This window comes from Peromyscus eremicus, chromosome 14 (genome assembly GCF_949786415.1).
Source record: "Peromyscus eremicus chromosome 14, PerEre_H2_v1, whole genome shotgun sequence".
Taxonomy (NCBI): Eukaryota; Metazoa; Chordata; class Mammalia; order Rodentia; family Cricetidae; genus Peromyscus; species Peromyscus eremicus.
This window is the reverse complement of record NC_081430.1, coordinates 61,336,076-61,354,415: the sequence shown is the minus strand read 5'-3', so window position 1 is coordinate 61,354,415 and position 18,340 is coordinate 61,336,076. Positions and strand designations below refer to the sequence as shown.

The window sequence follows — 18,340 nt, the reverse complement described above, 5'->3', positions numbered from 1 at the left end:
ACATACACACAAGACACTGGGTCCTGCAATCCTCAAACCAAACCATTTATTGACAGCAAAAGTCTCCGTAGCTGTGAACCACGTGAGGGGTAGGTAGGGCGTAGTGTGGGAACCAGCAGTGGGAACCCTGGGAATGCTGTGAGCTCATGGCCATCACCGGCAAGCAGAGCATAAATAATACTGGTGGGCAGGTGTGGGCAACAGGGATGATATAGGACAGCCACCTCGGAGAGCTATCAGGGACATGGGGACACAGGGACAGAGAGGGTGCTGGGCACAGGGACACAGGACACATGAGGCTATGGAGGCACACAGACACAGAGGGCAGTGGGTGACACAGGGCATGCCGAGGTGACACACAGAGAAACAGTTGCAATTCTGGGCTGTTCTGGAGACTACCCAGGAGGCTTCCTCCTCCACCACTTAGGCCCTGGGGTTTGCAGGCAAGACGCGCTGAGGCAGGCAGGACTAGGCAGCAGGTCACTCTCCCTCAGGGTCGAGTAGGGGACCCGGAGGACAGCATCTGCAGATCTAAGGCTGAACTGTGCCTTCAGGGTCCTTGTCATAGATATAGCTGCCCACAGCACCGGTGTTCACTCCTGGGGAGAAAAGTGGCTGGGGTGGCCGAGCAGGAACAAACAGGGTTCTGGGGAAGGAGAGGGATCCCCAGGTCCTCTACCCTCCCACCACCACCGTACTCACCCTTGGGTCCAAAAAGAATTCCATAGCAAGGCTTGTGGCAGTAGGGCTGGCCATCGTGCTGCGGGCAGCATAGAGAGAGCACTGAGCACAGACTCCTCCCCCGCCCCTTCCTTTACTTCCCCCGATGCCGTGAGACCTTCACAATGTAGGAGTCTGCCTCCCTGAGATCTTAGGCTTCAAAGGTCATGTGCCGGCCCACTCACTTTGACAGAGTAGCAGAGCTCCAAGGAACATCTGCGGAATCTGCCCTCTAGTGTCCGTATGGCCTAGGGCAACCCCAGGCCAGGGAGCATCGCAGCCGCAGAATCCCTTGTTCCTGGTACCTGCCCCCACCCTACCAGTTCCCGAATCCTCACTCCAGGATGCTCTTCCTCCTTTAAGACCTATTTGGCTCCCACATCCCAACTGCACCCCTTACCTCAGCGTGCCCTCCGGGGGTCAGCGTCTTGGAGCAGCGCTCACAGCGTAGGCAAGGCCGGTGCCAATCCTTGCCTAGAGAGGTCACCTTCTCAGCTGGAAGGGAGGAGGATGGTGAGGGTGGTGACCCCAGCCCCGGGGCACAGTTTCCCTGAGTCAGGAGCAGGGGGGAGTCACTTACCAAAGTACACCCTCTTGTTGCAGCGAGGACACATGTTGGGTTCCCCAGTGAATGTGGTGACACTAGAGGCTGGAAGGGTGAAGCTGGGTCAGGGTGGACCTTGGCCACCCATACCTAACCCCCACCCAGGGCCTATCCCACCTTTGCTGGGACCTTTGGGGGGTCCGCTGGTCTTCCGCTCCTCAGTTCGCACCACAGGGACCTCGATGGGGCCAGTGACCTGAGGGCCCTCAGTCAGAGGCTTCTCATAGATGTAGGAACCGGCTCCCCCTATATTCACGCCTGTAGGGGGCAAGCACGTCAGCTGGAGGTTACCGGTTGGAGGCCTTGACGCCAACCCATCTCTCACACAGAACTTCTCCTAAAGCTGCTCCATGGCTTTCCAGGGTAGGAGGGGCACGGGGGAGGAGAAAGGGGAGGTAAGAGCAGATGGACCCCACCCCCATCCAGCAGCCACAGGAGCTCAGGCCTGGCTGAGGCCCTGCTTACCTTTGGGTCCAAACAGTGTGGCATAGCAGGGCTTGTGGCAGAAAGGTTTCCCATCATGCTCAGCATGGCCCCCAGGGGTCAGCGTCTTGTTGCAGCGCTCACACTTGAGACAGAACTTGTGCCAGTCCTTGCCCAGGGAACTAACCTTCTCGGCTGTGGGTAGTAATAGGAGGTCAGGGCAGAGTTCCTGTTCCTCTTCCTGCAGTCCAGAAGCTTCCAAGCCCACACCACCTGGTAGACATCACACCCTACTCCCACCCCACCCATGGTGGCTCCAAGATTAGGTTACTGTTAACAGAGACTCCCTCAGCCATCATGGAGCCCTTTTTCTCCTTGCTCATGCTTAAGTGGTCTCAGCCCATGTACTTGGTTTAACCCCTCAATGTCTGCTGACTGCACCTGTTTATACTTGCTCCTTCCTCAAACACCTGCCTCACCCTCACTGTGCCTCTTCCCTAACCGAGCCAACAGAGCCCCACCACTGAGACAAAAGCCCTTGATCTTCAGCACGGGCTGAGGGACCACCAGTCCTGGTTGCGCAGAGCCGCCAGGCAGGATCCCTACTTGGCTCCCTTATCCTAAGCCCTGAGATCTCCCTCCACCCACTGCCTCCAGCTGCCAGTTTGGCGCCAAAGGTTTGTGCTCAGCAGCTGAGGATTGTGGAGCCTGTTCCTCCTGCACGCCCCCCCCCCCCCCGCCGCCTCCCACTTCCAGGGCTATGAATGCTGAGCCACATCCCAATGGACGGAAGCTTGGGCCTCCCCAAGGGAGTAAGGCAGGAAAAGGGTGGAGAAGTGGGCAGGAAGAAGGGCCTGAGCTGAGAGCAGAGCCGGAATTCCAAAGGGAAGGGGCCAGGCCAGAGTGGCGGGGGAGGCGGGAGGGGTGTTATGCTTGCTTGGCTCTGGCATGCTACTCTGAGGATAGCAGAAACAGCTCTCTAGCCTTCCTTTCTCAAGAGTGGTCCAGTGGTCCCTTTGGGGCCAAGCCTCCTCTGGATAACCTTGGCAAATGCTAGGGAGAACAGCCTACTCTGAGCTCGCCCCTCCCTCCCTCCCCTCCGCCCCCCTCCTGCCCCAGGAGGTGCTGCCGCTGGGCAGCGAGCCTGGATCCTCCATGCGGCCAAGTCTGGCTCTCTGCAACTCTAACTTGCTGTGCATGGTCAGGACAGGGCGTCCTCCAGGATCCCCCCAGACCCTTGCCCTGGACAGTATCCCTTAGTTCCCTTTGTGATAGATACTAAGACACAGGTGAGCCAGAGCCCTGCTATGTCCAAGCCAGAATAGGCAAGAGCTACCTGGATAGAAGGCAGGCTTGGCTCCCATGCCGGCCTGGCATCCTCTCTCAGTACAGTGATAAGGAGGTTGTTGGGATGGCCATCAGTGGCTGTGGCAGCTGCAGCTCAAGGTTGCCAAAACCACTCTGCTCTGGCCAGCTCTGGGATGTGGGCCATGTGGGGGCAGGGAACTGACCCTCAGGACTCACTAGTTGGGTCGATGGCCCCATTACAGATGTAAATTGGGAATACAGCATCGATTGGGTCTAATAGCTTGGAGCGGGGGTGGGGGGTGGGTGATAGTCTTCTACCTGGCCACATGTACTGGAGGGAAATCAGTCTCACAGCACCGGGGGACCTTTGGCCTAGAGTTTACTCAGATGTGGGCTGCCAGAGCACAGCCTAGCTGGGTGGAAAGGGCAGCATTCTGGACGCCCCCCCCCCAACCTCCCCATTGCCTTCCCATAGGACAGAAGCCAGCTGACTGTGAGGAGCCTTTGTTTTCTGCCGAGAGCCAGAGGCGCCCAAGCAGGCAGAGTGCTTTTTTCCGGGTGGCCTCTTGGCCAAGGCCCGAAAAGAGTCCAGAGCTTGCCTGGCCAGGGGCAAAGTCATGAAGAATGTCCCTGAGGACTGTCCTCACCCTGAGACTTGTTAGACATCCCTCTGTAGGAAAAGGACTGAAATCAGGCAATCTGTCCCCTCCAGGAGGCAACAGGAAACCCCTGGCTCCAGGCCACCCAGAACAACTCCAAGCCAAATCCTGCCCCTCCCCTCTGGGAACAAACAAAAGTGGCCTCTCCTCTCCTTCTGTCAGCTGAAAAAGCCCACTGGACACTCACTACTCTTCAGAGATGGCCACAGAAGGGGACCCTGTCTTTTCAAGCCGGAAGTCTTCCTCTATTCTGGCCCTGAGTCTATCTTTTGGTGGGCAGACACTGCTACCCTGGAAAAGTTGCTCAACCAGGAGCATAGCCCCGGGAGGTTAGCAGTTCAGGGGTCAGGGATGCCTGATAAAGGTGACTGCCTTCAGAGGCCTTAGCAGGAACCAATCAAACATTCCTGCATACTATTGCCTCCTTCCCTGACGGCCTTAACCTCCAAGAGGCCAGGGTCCTGGTCATTTAGTGCACTCTCAAGCTCATGGAGACCTACGTGTCACAAGTGCCCCACCCCGGGTGAAAATGCCGAGGCAAATGGCCAAGAAAGGGAGCAAGCTGGAGCATGTAAGAGGCGGAGGCCAAGGTCGCCCCCGCTTGGACTGAATCCGGAATCCCAGCGGATCCCAGACCTGGTCCAGCGGTCTGGGCAGAGGTCGGAGTGAGGACTGGGGTCACTCACTACTCCGGGTCACACTACTGGGCCCATGTGCAGGCTAGGAGGCAGCCACAGGGTGAGGCGGAGATGCCGGGACCCAGAGGATCTTATCGGACCAGTCCCAGGCGTCCGACTTCGTTGGATCCCGCCCCAAATAGTGCCACTGAAGAAGGGCGATGAGCCGAACATGCGGCTGGCCAGGAGGGTGCTCCTGGCCCCGGCAGACCAGGACTTTGCGTACCTCGCCCAGTGTCTACTGGCCGCTTCTGAACCCACCCGACGCCACCGCCTCTCCAGGATCCCAGGTGGTCTCCCTTGCCCGGCGCAGCCCCACCTTCGAGCCTCCGGCCGCACCCGCGTGGGCAGCGTGGCGAGCTTAGCTACCGGCCGGCCGCGCATCCCAAGACCGTAGCTGAGCACCCGGATCCGTGTACACTACGGGGTGTGGTTCTGAGCCAGGGGACTGGAGACGAAGGCGGACGGCGGGTGGATACTCACCGAAGTACACGGTCTTGTCACACTTGGGACATTTGGAAGCCATGGTCGGTGCGCTCGATCGGTCCGCGCCCTCCACCCGCGCTCGTCTCTGCGCCGCCGCCCGCGCCTGCCCCGCCCGCCCCCGGACGTCCATTGGCTCCGAGACCCGGGCGGGGCCTCGGGAGCCCGCCCCCCGGGACGCCAGCAGCTGGGCGCACGGCAGGCGGGGCGCACCTGCCAGGGTCGGAGGGGCAGGGCCTGGCGCCCCCTACCCCACAGTGTGGTGGCCCCTACAGGGATCGCCCGGGTTTTCCATGGCAACATCGTGGCCTCTAGCTGGAGAGCAGACTTGGGGTCCCCAGCTCCAGTCCCCGACGCCCCGGCTGGCTCGTGGCAGGAGGGGGCGCGAGAAGCTCGCGGGACGCCCCCCCCCCCACCGCCTCCCGCCTCCCGGCGCCGCCTCCCTTTGTTGCCTCGTTTCTATAGCAACGGCCTCGCTGCACAGAAGCACGAAGCATCGGATTCCGGGCGGGGCGCCGCGGTCCTGTCTGTGGTGCTGAAGGAGGGGCGGGCGAGGCTCACTAGTAAGCGCCGCCACTTCCAAAAACAGCCTGAGAAACCACTGGGATGAGTGGGGGCGGGGTGGAGACAGCCAGTGCAGGCTCTGAGGGGGCCGCAGGTGCACTTGCGCCCAAAGAGTCCTCCCCAGTTCTATCCTTGGAGGAGTGGGGTACCTGCGAGTTTCCTCTGCATCAAGTGTTGAGAGCTAACACCCTCGTCTGTGAGCGCCCCAAGCCCATGACTGCTGCCGGTCTTCCTCAGGCCAGGGTCGCTGACTCCCGGAATTCTGGCCCCAGTGCATTTTGTAGGCAGCAGAGCCAGAAATCCTGCCAGCCAGATCCTGTCTTCCACCTTGCTAGTCCTCAGGAACAACCCCCCACCCCACCCCACCCCCGACCCCATCCCATTTCTCCTTCCCACTAGGGGCTTGCTTAGCCCTCCTAATTCTTGACCCCATCCTGGAACTCTTGAAGATATGGACCAAAGAGAGGACCCAGGGACCCACAGACCTTTCTCTGAGCCTCTTGACCAAATCTGGGCCTTGGGTCTGGGAAACAAACACCCTACATGTCCCAGACCCTGATGACCGGACCCAGTATGAACAACTGACTCCAGAACCACTACTCCCACCCTGTCTTCACAGCTGTGCTGGACACCCATATTTCATTTCTCTGCCCAGCCCAAGGACTGGGAGTCAAGAGGTTCCAGGTGCCAGGCATGTTGGCAATCCCCGGCCTACTAACATGGCTCCATGTGGTGGCCCCTCCCCCTTCCTTGCACACATATCCTGCTGCTACTACCATTTCCATGGTGACAAGAGCCCAGAAACATGTGCCGCCCCCTCCAAGCCTGACTGACCAGCCTGACCAGCTCCCCCTGGGCACCTCTGGACACATGCCAGTCAAGGCGAGAGGCAGGTAAGGTGGCCTCCAGTGCCCTCCTGGACAGGGTCCCTTCATTCATAGCTAGGTTCCTGTTCAGGCTGGATTCATAGGTGCCCTGACTCCCAACCCAGGCGTCCATTACTGTGCTCCCCATCTTAGGAGTCCTGGGGACCCTAGCTTCCAGCCTGCTTGACCACCTACCACTAACATTTGTAGTGAAAGACGGCTAAGTGAGCTAGGCTCAAGCAGTCTTCTGAAAAGGCCTCAAGGGTATCCAGCCCTGATGAAAGAGTAGGCAGGGACAGGGCCCCTCCAAGGGGAGGTGGCAGCAGAATGGCACATAATACTGGCTTGATGCCCAGGGTGAGAAGGGGATCAGCAGGGTGGGGTAAGAGAGCTTAATTGCTGCTGCTGCTCTACCCACTCTCCTGTGGTCCCCGCGCAGTGATGGAGGGCTATGAGGCTGTCCCGGGCCTGGCGGGAAGGCACATGGGCCAGTGACAGAACAGTGGCCTTGGCCTGCGCATCTGAGGCTGTGGAAGGCAAAAGGGCAGTAACAGGACAGCATGGGCAGGGACAGAAAGGCATCTCTGGACACAGGCCAGCCAAAGGAAGAGGTAGGTAGGGGGTTCCACAGTACCTTCCTGGATATGACCCCTTCATTCATAGCCGGGTTCTGTTCAGGCTAGATTCATAGGTGCCCCGGCTCCCAACTGAATCAACGCTTACTGTAGTACCCTCTCATCATAAAGTATGGAAGATGGTCACGTCTTTACATTCTCAGCAAGATAAAAAGTATCTTGGAATTATATTTTCATGTGTCCGACTTAGAGCAGGGTCACAGATCTACTGTAGGAAACCCATGGCTGCGCTGAGTCACAGTGAGGCCCGAGGCACGGCAAGGCCTGGGATAAAGGCTCTGAGCTGTGACTTGGGCAGGTATGCAGGCTGTTTCCACATCAGGTCTTCAAGTCAGTACCAGTCCCTTGGGTCATGAGTGCCTGGCCCTCACAGAATGTGCCCTGCCCATTTTCTTCATCAAAAAGGGCTTCTGGATAGAACAGAGTACTTTCCTGGGCCCATCAGCCACCAGCCTGTGTTCACTTCCCATTCTTTGCCTTGGCTTTGATCCCCAAGCAGCCAAGGGTAGACACGTAGCCCAAGACACATGGCTTTGTTTCTATAGTGGCCACTGGAGCTGAGGTACTGAGGCATGTCAAGAATACCAGGATGGCACTGGGAACTCTTAGAGGGCCCTCTTGGCCAGGACCTAGGGATGTCTCATTACCCAGCCTGACTCCTGGAAAGGACAGCCTTTGGAAGAAGACCCTGTGCCTGAGGACAGGGAGCTAGTTCAGAAGAGGCTTCATCTGCACCTTGCTTGAGCCAACAGCCATGCTCCCTGCAGACTCCCACATGGGAGAGGACTCCAAGGAAGCCCTTGAAGACTGGGCAGTCCTAGAGCAGTAGAGGACAAGGTGGAAGCCAGCATCAGCTGGGGGAAGCAGCTTAATGACCCTAGGAAGATGGGGTATGTCACAGCCCTATCCCAGACACCTGGCCTGTCACCCTGATAAGCCCCATCACAAGCCCAGGAAAGCCAAGATACCCCCTTATCTGTACCCAGAGTGGGAACATAAGTGGTTTCTATTTTAACTCCCCATCTGAGATTTCCACGTATCACAGGCGCCTGTCTGAGTAGGGCAGAAGCAGGAGGCAGAGGCCAAATATTCCCACTGTTCCCAGGGAGGGGCTGGCTGACCCTTTTCTTGGTCAACCGAGGGGCAGAAGCCTGAGGGACGATGGTCTGTAGCCATCCCTCCTTCCTCCGGGAGCTGGCCAGGCCTGCACCTGTCTCTAGGCCTGCAAGGATGGGCATAGGTGGAGATAAGGTTTCTGGGCAGAATATGAGAAATACTTGAGGCAAGCACGCCTGCTAGGGTAGCGCAGCAGGGCCGAGCCAGAAGGCCCGACAGCTGGGCAAGGGGTCAGCGCACAGGCGGTGGCCCTGGACCGAAGCTTTTGTGCCAAGTCAATCTAGGTGAACCCTGGTTGGAAAAAGCTGTGGGGCCTCAGGTAGGGTCAGCTCTCACTGTGGCTCAGCTTCATCTAAAGTGGAGGTCCTCACCATGGCCAGCCCCTCACTGCCCCCCTGGGAAGGGTAGCAGGCACTGGGCCAAAGGCCTGCAGAAATAGGTCTCGGAGTGGTACACTCCACAGCCCGAGTAACCTCAGCACTGAGCTGGGCAGCCTCTGCCCTGCCCTGTGGCACCTGCCCATCTTCCTGGGCTTGGCCATGTACCTGCCAAGAGAGGCCCTGAGGTATTCCAGGTGTTGGGGCAGTAGAGGGACTGGGAACAAAGGACGCAGAAGGGCTTGCTGGGGTTTTCCTTTTTATGAGATTTTTTTTCTTTGTTTTTGTTTAATATGAAAATTACTTGAAAAGACAAGGGACCAACCCCGCCAGGCAGCTTGGCCGCTGCTGGCCGCACCAATCCTAACATTCCAGGTGTAAGTTACAGAGCTCAAGTTCATCTACAAAAAAAGTAATAAAAATAAAATTTAAAATGGCACCTTCAAACAGAACACAACAAACCTTAGAACCCACCCCGGGTGAGAAGCCCTGTGCAGGGCCCGGCGTTCCTCATCTCTGCTCCAGCCAGAAAGTAAACACAAAGCTAAAAAAGACTCCTCGGTGTCTTGGAATAAGTTAGACCACACTTCTTCCCCCGCATGTCCACCAGAGGAGCAGTGTCTCTGCATGTGAGGGCGGGACTTGGGGCGCTATGGAAACAGAGGGTGGGGTGGGCAGCAGTCTGGTGGGGGAGGGAGGCCGCTTGGCCTCTGCAGGCCTCACTGGATACTCTGGGGCTGATGGAGGGGCCCAGGCAGGCCACACTGTGGGTGGCCGCCTAGTCCTCAATAACAATGGGCTCATCGTTGACTGGTGCAGGTGGGGGTGGCCGCAGCGGCAAGGCCTGGCTCTGGCGCAGGGCAATGGGCTTGTAGGGCCGGCGGGCAGCACGCTTGGTTTCTGAGGACGAGAGCAGCTTGCGGATTTTCCTGTGGGAAGAGGTGAGCCAGTAAAAACCAGAAGGAGGTAGCTGAAGACTCCCATCCCGTCCCAGGAAAGGCTCCAACCTGGTCTCCTCAGTGGCCATGTAAAATACGTCGTCTGGGGCGTCAATCCAGTTCATTCGCCGCCGCTTGACGGGAGGCAGGGAGCCGCCACGGATCAGCCGCACTTTGGTGGGGTAGGACTTCCCATTGAGCAGGAGGTTCCGACTCGGTCCCTGTAGTGAACAAGAGGTAGGTATGAACACGCAGACAGTGCCCTGGCCTCACTTTACAACCCTCAGACCAAGCGCCCAAATTCCTGGGCAGCCAGGCCTCAAGGTTCCATAGCAACACACCCCGCCCAGGCATGGAGCTCCTGGAGGGATGCTCAGGCCTGAATGTACTGGGCCTAGGCTACCTGTTAGGTCTGGCCAGGACTCCCAGATACTCTCTCCCTGGCACTGGTTCGGGAGTAGGGGGCTACCTGGGCCACTTCCCCAACACCCGAGGGATGTGAACACACACAGTCACCCACTCTTACCATGTGCCTGGTCTGTCCATGGTTTGCCAGACCTGATGAAAAAGAACACCAAGTAAGGCCAGAGCAGGGAAGCACGTTCAGCACCCACACTGCTCACCTTAGAATGGAGGTGGGGGATGATCCCTCCTGAGGCCACCCCCTCCAGCCAAAGCCCACACCCAAGTGGCCTGTTCTCAGGTAGCCCAGATGGCCCCATAGCTCTGCTAACCCTGAGAGCCACCTACATCCTGACCAGCAGAAGATATAGCAGTTTGGCAGTTTGGGCTCCAGGTAGGAGGACAGAGGTCTCAGATCTGATATTTGCTTCTTTGAAGGTGTGAGATGACTACCCCTTCGCCCCGCACGCCCCCAACTAGGCCAAGACAGGTGAGGTCTAGCCAAGCAACAGCCTGCAGGGCTGTATGTACATCATCATCCCTATCCACTCTTGGGGCAGCCACTGTCTGCCGGTTGCTCACATGCTAAAAGCAGTTACCCTGACTACAATAGCATGGTTTGTAGGCTGCAGGTCTAAAAAGGAACTGAGATGTCAACAGGATGCAACTGAGAGGCAAAATCTAGGCTCTGTCGGCCCACCCCAGCAGGAGTCCCAGCTGGGCCCACCTCAGGAATCATTGCCTCCTGGGTCTGCTGGCATGTGTAAGCATGTGTGCCAAACAGGTCTCTGAATGGCCTGGCCCCAAGCGGGGGACAAGATAGCACTCCTCTACCATGCCTAGCCAGTGCCACTGGACCCCTTGGCAATCTGTCAATCATCAGACACTTCCCATCAGAGATCTCCCTCTTTAACATTTTGAGACAAAGTCTTAACATGTATCTCAGCTACCTGGAACCAGAGACCCTCCTATCTTCGGCCTCCCAAGGGTGGGGATTACAGGGTGGCCCATCTCTTAAGAAGAGCTCTGAAGAGCCTGTCCCACCTCCTCTACTTGCAATTCGACCCTGTTCTGGCATCCTGGATCCAGCCTTCCCCTGCAAGCTCATTTAGCTCTCAGGGGCCCCAATTTCCTGGTCTGCAGCACCCAGGCAGAAGTGACCTGTTCATGGCACCTGTTGGGACCCCAACCCGGGGCCCACACAAAACCCTATCACAAGAGCTACTTACCCAGGTAAGTGCCTGCCAGAGTGATGAGGTGGCAGAGAGAAGATACACACTAGAGTTAGAGTGAGCCGCATGCACATGGCAGCTAAGCCGCAGGGCAGAGCAGCAGGCAGCATGGGGCAGGGGTTAGTGAGTTAAGAACCTAGGGTGCCAGGGGCCAACGCCTTGCCCAGAGTTCCCATCCACCCTGCTTATGCAAGGCCCACTCCTGAGGCCTACCACAGCAGCACTACAAGGTGGGGCTGTCTCCAGGCAGCCAGCCCATGGCTCCTAGGCTAAATCTAGTACTGAGACCTGGTTTTACAATTTCAAGACAGCCATTTGTCTTGTGGCTAGACCCTCTGACACGGGGACTGAGCTGCCTAGACCACCTGCAGGGCCAGTGAGTTCCCACCATGTCCTGGTTGGGTCCCCATTGCAGAGCACACCTCGGTCTGCATGATAGACTGAGACACTGAGTGAAGTAAACAGCTCTATAAGGCCAGAAGCAAGGTCTGGGGAGGCTATGCCTGGACCCTGGAGTGAGGTGCAGGTAACAGCAGCCAGACAAAAGGGATATGCCTGCCTGGGTGCCTGACAGTTGGCAAGCTTCCAAAACAGCCTCGAGGGGGAGTGTCCTGAGGGAATAAGGTACAATTGGATGGTCACTGCCCACTGCTACCTCCTGGGCTCGTCCTGACGGCATAGGGGCCTGAGCAGGCTCATGCTGGCTGGTGTTTCCCGGCTACCCATAGGTCCAGCCTTAAACACTAACCCCCACACTGACATCAGACTTGGTGCTCTCCCTCATGTCCAGCAGGCTCGTGCCCTACAGTCTTTACCTCATCAGGAGAATCTGAGCTAATCTTTAGCAGATACGAAGACCATATGTAAGCCCAGCCACCAGCCCATCCTACTGTCCCCATCAAGCAGGGCACACAAAAACTGCAGGTAGCACTAGCGGCCCTACAAGCAAGGCTGAAGGCATGCGAGCAGGCACAGCACGACAGCAGTGGGGGCGCCAGGGCCCTCGTGCAAAGACAGTCCACTCACGGCTCAGGCCGAGGGGGCCCAGGCCAGAGACCCAGGCTCATGGGCCTTCTACCAAGCTACAAGTCTACAAGAGCATAGCAGTATGGACTGTGGCCTGGGTCTGTGTGGACTGCCCCTGTACGTGCCCCAAACCTCCCAGTCTGCTAGTAGACAGCACACACAGGCATCACGACAGGACTCGGCCACGGCACCCCACCAGCGGCCGCCCCAGGCCTTACCCCTACTGGGCATCAAGAGGCGCTTCTTCATGTTGCCTGGCAGTGCCCAGGGACAGGAGAGAGAGGGAGAGAAAACACCATCAACTAAGATAGCCAGTTGAATAAGGGTCTTGTGGAGCTCCAGGGCTAGCCCCACGGCCCTCTGTAGGCCTGACCCCCTTACAGGGCCAGCCCTGCAGCTCCCAACAGACCTGGCTTGACCTCTTCACAGGGCCAGGCCTGCAGCTCAGACTCACCATCCACCCCATTGTGCTGCTCATAGCTCCTCTTGCCCAAGATGGTGGGGGAGCCATTGTTGATAACGGGGGCTGACTTGGCAGGGGTCAGACTGCTGAGCACACTGGATGAACTCTTCACAGGGTCAGGCTTAGGGGGGCGGGGATGGGTCTCTGTGGAAATGTAAGAGTCAAGGGTGTGATTCAGAAACTGCAGTACAAGAGGCTCCACGCAGTAATAATATCTTCCCACCCTGAAACCCCACTGACTAGGCTGGAAGAAAACAGTCACTATCTACCAGAGCTCACTGAAGCTGGGGAAAAATAGCCAGGGGGCTCCCTAGGATATCTTCAGGACAGCCAAGTAGAGCCCAGCCTGCTGCCTTGGACAGGATAGCTGGGTAAGTGCTAAGAGCTTACAAGATCCAGACACAGCCCATAAACACAGTAGTCCCATCAGACAGCCTCCACATCCAGGCCACCAGGTCTGATGGCAGAAGACTGGCTACTGGCCAGACACTGAGCTGCCTGGCTGGCCTGAGCAAGGACCCGCCCCACAGAAGGTGGGTCCTGGCACTGTCACATCCTCCTGTGGAACAAGAGCAAGGCTGGCTGGCCCTGGGGCCCAGGACCCCGGACAGGGAACAAAGCCAAAGACACTTGTGTCTGCAATGCACACACTTAGCTCATAGTTCTGGAATGTCCTTTCTAGAAGGACTGCTACCTCCATGCTGGAGGACTGACTCAAGCCCACTTAAACACTGCAAACAAGTGAACCAAGTATCTGGTTCAACCTCAGAATGTGCCATTTCTAAATGGCCAGTAGCACTGCCTAGAGATCTCAACAGTGCCCAGACCAACACAAACAAGGAACCATCCCCGCAAGGCTGCTAGCCAGATGAACGCCTTGACCACCAAGGGCGCACAAAGGCCTGCAATGCTGTCTCATAGTTGGAGAGAGGCCTCTCTGCAGGTGGCAGGTGTCCACCCTGCCTTGGTAGACTTGCAGGTTGGGTTACACCTGACGTAAACCCTAGTCAGAAGTCAGGTGCAATGGTGCACACCTTTAATCCTAATACTTGGGAAACAGAGGCAGGAGGATCTCTGTGAGTTGGAGACCAGCCTGGTCTACAGAGTGAGTTCTAGGACAGCCAGGGCTACACAGAGGAACCCTGTCTCTAACGGGACACAGGGCCACTTACTGGGTATTCCAGTGAGGTTAGAGTCAAAGAGCCTGGGGCTCAGGACCAAGGAGGGACAGGAAGCGGCACTAAGCCCGGCACAGGGCGACCTCAGCCAAAGGGTAGTTGTGGTGATCGTGCGGTGTTTCCTAGACGGCTGCTAGGATTAGAGTTAGAAGGCCACGCCCCCCCTCCAGCTTACCAAGGTACCGGAGCACAGCCTCCAGGGGCTTCCGCACTGCCTGCTTCAGCACCAGTGGGCTCTGGGAAGCTTCAGGCAGCCGTGCTGTGCCTACAGGAGGGCGAGGTTGGGTGAAGGGCTGTGTTCCCCAAGAGTCAGGGCCCTTACCTTTACCCCAACCTGGACACTGCCTGGGTGTGGCTGCTGCCGGCCCCAAGAAAGGGAACAAAGAATGACTCACATTCAGCCTTGATTGCTGCGCTGTTGATGGGCATGTAGGGGTGGCGTGCGGCATGCCATGGGCGTAGGATCTCACGGCACAAGCGCCGGGCAATGCGTGTCAACTTGGTAGTGTGCAGGTAGAAGGCCTGCCTTGTCTTCATGGCAAACTTGGGGCTCCCACTGCTCCGGGCTGGGATGCCATGGGGACTCTGTGGAATGGGGCACACCACCCCAACACAGCACCGTGACCGGAGGCCAAGGACCTGAGGCCTACATGCAGCAGGTGATAGGTATGGCATGTCCCACTTACCATGTTATTGCGGTTTGGTCCCGGCCTCTCTCCATCTAACCGGGTTGGCATTTTCAAGCCACCATATTTCTTCCAATATGTCCAACAAGATGCGCAGAGGCGACACTGCATGTTAGGGGGACCCCAAGAATACCACTGGTAAGACTGTGTGGCTACGGACAACAAAGTTGGAAATAGACGGATTCTTAAGCAGAACCAACGGTGCAGAGAGCATCCCACAGTGTCCCCACCGCCACCACAGCCACCCCACCCACTGGCCCAGGGCCAACGTAGGTCCACTTCATGTTCCTGAGAACTCCTCCGAACCACCCCACCACCACGGCAGCCCCATCATGGTGAGTCACTCCAGGTCTGGGCACAGGGGCCTTTAGGGGCCCCGTGAGCACCACAGCCACACAGTAGCATTCCCGTGGCCCCTGCTGCCCAGGGTGGGTGCCAGGTACAGCACTTACTGTAACAGCTCTCGCAGGCCCGGCCGGCCCCGGGGCTCTGGCCTGGTGTCCCTGTGCCATTCACTACACTGGCCTTGACACTGTTGACGCTGATCTGGTTTGGATTTGGCTTGTTACTGATGGAGGAGAAGGATCAGTCACAGGTGCTCTGGGGTGTCTGTATCCCAACAGACATCCCTGTACCCCTGGTCCCTTGTGTTATGGCTGCCATACCCCATGCCCCAATATGCTGAGCACTAAGCCCAGCTTGACTCCTGGGCCAAAAGAAGTTGAAGCCTGAACCCTCCTCCCCAGCTAAGCAAGCTCATGAAGAGGGTGACAGAGGTTCCTTGACTTAGCTCAGGAAGCCGCCTGACCCCAGTGGATCCTAAGAGTCCCATACCCACTGCCCATCCACTACTGGCCCCCAGGAACATAAGAATGAACTTACTAGTTGGGAATATAAACCTGCTTTAACTTGCTCTCTGCTTCAGCTGCTTTCAAACGTTTCTTAAAACAAAACAGAGGGTTAGGGAGGTCACCAGGCTGGCCAGGGCAGCTGGGAGACCACAGGGAGGGGACACCATTATTTCTCCATCACTGGCTCCCTTGGGAAAGACTTGTGAAAATTTTGCATGGCCAGGAAGTGGGGGTGTCAGGCTGGCTAGAGTTCAGGAATGTCCCTTCCTCCCAGTCTCTGAGTCCTCTAGTGACCGCGGCTCTTTCCTCTTTGCTCTAGGCTTAGGGAAGGTATAAACAAATTAATGTGACTATCTGGGGACTGTGGGGGAAGGATGAGGCAGGTGTGGTATGGGGGGTGGGACGGCCCACCTGCTGGACGTATCTGTCGGTGGTCTTCCACATGTAGTAGTATTCAATGATGCTGGTGAGCGATTTCCACGGGAGCTGGGGTGAGAAGGCAACATCAGGGGTGGCAGGAACAGGACTACTGCCCAGACAGGCTGGGGACAGGGTGCAGAGGCAGGGGCAGTGCTGGGATGGCAATTCTGGTCCCCACTAACAGCACAACAAGCCTCACTCCCCCACTGTGTTAACCACAGGAATGTGTAGCTGACCTTCCCTGAAAGCCCAAGCTAGAACAATTACCATTATGTCCAAGAACCCGAGTGAGGTGACAACAGCTTTGCTGTCCTTACTGAGGATCAGAGACCTTGTCCTGCCCTTCTGCCTCCCACCACGACCATGAACCTCTCAGCCTCCAGAACCAGACTGATGAATTTGTTCTGAATTACCCATTCTCAGGGGCTTTGCTCTAGTAGCAAAAGAGGGTCCAAGACAGGACGAGCAGCCCCCTGTACCGTCCACATCTCATGCTGCGCCTCACCTGGGTTGGAAAGGCATCTTTGCTGCTTCTCTGGGTTAGTTAACTCTACGGCTTCTTCCACATAGTCTTTGTCCTTCCCTTATATGCAGCTGAGTGTTGAGGGGCTGGGGTGATTCTTTCAGCACACAGCAGTGAGCGGAGCCCCTTAACCCTGCCCTCTTCCCGTGCTTCCCGGGCCACAAGCCAAGCGACTGAAGTTCAGTCTTCTCACCTCAAGCTACTGTTTAAAATGGCACTTTTAATTTCAAAGGGCTCATAGGTTGTTTTTTGCCAGTGGTGGGGATCAAACCCAGAGTCTTGGCCATGAAAGGCAAGCATCTTATCCCTGGGCTATACCCCAAGGCTAGGGCTTCAGTCTTTAAAAGTCTAGCATGATGGTTAGAAATGTCATCTGAGAACTTTGTTTCTTTAGTATTTATCAGCTTTATCTGCATGAACAATTCCCAAGAGCAGACTCACGAAAGTGTGTCTTGTGGCCTGGGCTACACAAAAGCTGGGTACGTCTGTTCTGTGCAGAATCCTGTTTCTGTATTTGGTTCACTTGATCCACTGACCAGCAGGCTTTGCTCTCTAGCAGGTGGCTCCGCAGCCCTTTCTTTTGAGTCTCTGACAGACTCAGTTTATCTGCTGGACTGTGTCTAGAAATATTCAGATTCCACAGCGCTGTCCAACCCACTGTAGCAACCATGTCCAGCCCCCCTCAAACGCCGCCACCTGCTCTAACTGCTGGTTTCTTTCTGTCCCATTCTTCTACTGCTACTTTTTGTCTAAAAAGGTTGTGCTCACTTTACTTGTTTTTTTAATCCAGTTACATGCCAGGCTGTCCAGCAGAGACCGTGGGTTCTGTGGGCATTGGAGTGACCAGCACCTGGGCCCCAGGGCTGCTCCCTCAGACCTTCAGACCCTGTCTATGCCTGTCAGCACTCTGCATGCCCTTGGCTCTCCCACCCTGGGCTGGGCTTGCTAACTACGTTTGTTTGTTGTTTGCAGCAGTTTCTAAGTGTTTCCCAGGCTGGTCTCAAACTCACAATCCTCCTGCCTCAGCCTCCCGAATGCTGGGATTATAGGTATGTTTCACCATGCTGAGCCTTGTTATGATTCTGACGGTGCTCCAATGGACAATACAGTCCACTCACTACACATCCTGGCACCTAGTACCCCACCTCCTCCAGGCTGTGGGCAAGGTGGCCCAGCTGCCTAACATCATACAGGCTTTCAGTCAAGTTGAATACTATGCAGTCCTTTGGGGACTTAGGGGCTCTGAGGGCTTAGGCCCTCTCATAGTAAAGACCCTAAAGACTTGCTGGAACTGCACACAGGAGGGAGGCTCAGCTTAGTTAAGAACAAAACAAAAACAAGTTCAAGCAGCTGATAAGACTTGAGGATGCCTCCAGGGGAACCTCCTCCACAGCAGTATCCTAGCTCCACAGTGAGGGCCTATGCCTACTCAGTGCTCACTGGTAGCCATACTATGCCTGGACTGAAAGCACAGAGGCCTGGCCATGGGCACAGGCATCTTCCTGGGTGAGAGATGGGGCCTGGCTAGCCACTACCCCAACCTCACTTAAGCACTTACAAAATCTTGTTGAATGTCTGTGAAATCTTTCCCATATTTTTCCAGAGCTTCCTCAAAAAGGTTGGCTTCTGATGCTGACCACTCCTCCATCTCATCCCGGCAGAGCACCGGCCCACCCTGAGGCACGAGGGCTGAGATAGCCTTGGAGATGTCGTAGATGTTCTTGTGCAGCGTGTCCATGGCATGGAACTGTAAGACAGCAGGGCTCCCCTGGGTCCAGGCTGTCCCCAGGCCCTAAGGAGTATCGTCCTGAACCGCGATGTGACCCGCCCTCTCCTTCAGGTCTCAAGGTGGCAATCTAGTGGCTGCCAAGGCCCCTGGGTGGGAACCCCTCCGGGAACCCCTCCCTAACTCCCTTAGCATATGTTAAACAAACCTAAGGTGTACTAGAAGACGCTCAGGTCCTCAGTTACCCTGCGAGGACCCTCTGTGCCTATGTGGCTGTTGGACCCCAGAAGAAAGCAGGGGAGGTGGCAGTGGCCCACTCACCAGGGTGATGTCTCGGGAGGCTGCTGCGGCACTCATGTGCAGGCTAGGCTGCCGCACGGAGCTGCTGCAATCCAGGGCCCGTGCAAAGGTGCCCACGGAGCTGGGAAGAGGGAGACTCACTAACCACCAGAGCTGACTTGGA

General features: G+C 56.9%; 2 protein-coding genes across 8 annotated transcripts in view; both read right to left on the bottom strand.

The window, feature by feature from the left end:
• Nucleotides 1-24: 24 nt before the first annotated feature.
• Crip2 (cysteine rich protein 2) lies at nt 25-5,311 on the bottom strand. Of its 3 annotated transcripts, none has more exons than XM_059279090.1 (7): nt 4,875-5,311; nt 1,790-1,942; nt 1,454-1,582; nt 1,301-1,369; nt 1,121-1,215; nt 703-760; nt 25-599 (listed from the first exon to the last, which is right to left on the bottom strand). In XM_059279090.1, the coding sequence occupies exons 1-7, from the start codon at nt 5,005-5,007 to the stop codon at nt 532-534; spliced, it is 705 nt and encodes a 234-aa protein (XP_059135073.1). In that variant the 5' UTR covers nt 5,008-5,311; the 3' UTR covers nt 25-531. The 3 variants fall into 3 exon arrangements, with proteins under 3 accessions (XP_059135073.1, XP_059135072.1, XP_059135074.1); XM_059279089.1 differs by having other exon boundaries at nt 1,442-1,582; nt 4,875-5,309; XM_059279091.1 differs by lacking the exon at nt 4,875-5,311 and adding an exon at nt 3,084-3,689 and having other exon boundaries at nt 1,442-1,582.
• A 3,372-nt stretch (nt 5,312-8,683) lies between these two features.
• Mta1 (metastasis associated 1) overlaps nt 8,684-18,340 on the bottom strand; it is a 40,535-nt gene continuing 30,878 nt past the window's right edge. For 2 of the 5 annotated variants that reach the window (XM_059279082.1, XM_059279084.1), the window contains 13 exons: nt 18,199-18,298; nt 17,710-17,898; nt 15,620-15,694; nt 15,240-15,298; nt 14,810-14,925; nt 14,358-14,509; nt 14,067-14,256; nt 13,847-13,936; nt 12,485-12,637; nt 12,249-12,284; nt 9,897-9,928; nt 9,440-9,591; nt 8,684-9,361 (listed from right to left, as the gene is read on the bottom strand). In XM_059279082.1, the coding sequence (XP_059135065.1) occupies nt 9,211-9,361; nt 9,440-9,591; nt 9,897-9,928; nt 12,249-12,284; nt 12,485-12,637; nt 13,847-13,936; nt 14,067-14,256; nt 14,358-14,509; nt 14,810-14,925; nt 15,240-15,298; nt 15,620-15,694; nt 17,710-17,898; nt 18,199-18,298 (1,495 nt within the window). In that variant the 3' untranslated portion in view covers nt 8,684-9,210. Of the gene's footprint in view, nt 9,362-9,439; nt 9,592-9,896; nt 9,929-12,248; nt 12,285-12,484; nt 12,638-13,846; nt 13,937-14,066; nt 14,257-14,357; nt 14,510-14,809; nt 14,926-15,239; nt 15,299-15,619; nt 15,695-17,709; nt 17,899-18,198; nt 18,299-18,340 lie in introns of those variants that run through there. The other 3 variants (XM_059279083.1, XM_059279085.1, XM_059279086.1) reach the window with 2 other exon arrangements.

Coding starts and splice junctions, on each gene's coding strand:
- Crip2 (XM_059279089.1), bottom strand. CDS start 5,007: ATGGACGTCCGGGGGCGGGCGGGGCAGGCGCGGGCGGCGGCGCAGAGA. Junction 1,943..4,874: donor TGACAAGACCGTGTACTTCG/GTGAGTATCCAC, acceptor TACTACCCACAG/CCGAGAAGGTTAGTTCCCTG. Junction 1,370..1,441: donor CCCCAAAGGTCCCAGCAAAG/GTGGGATAGGCC, acceptor TCACCCTTCCAG/CCTCTAGTGTCACCACATTC.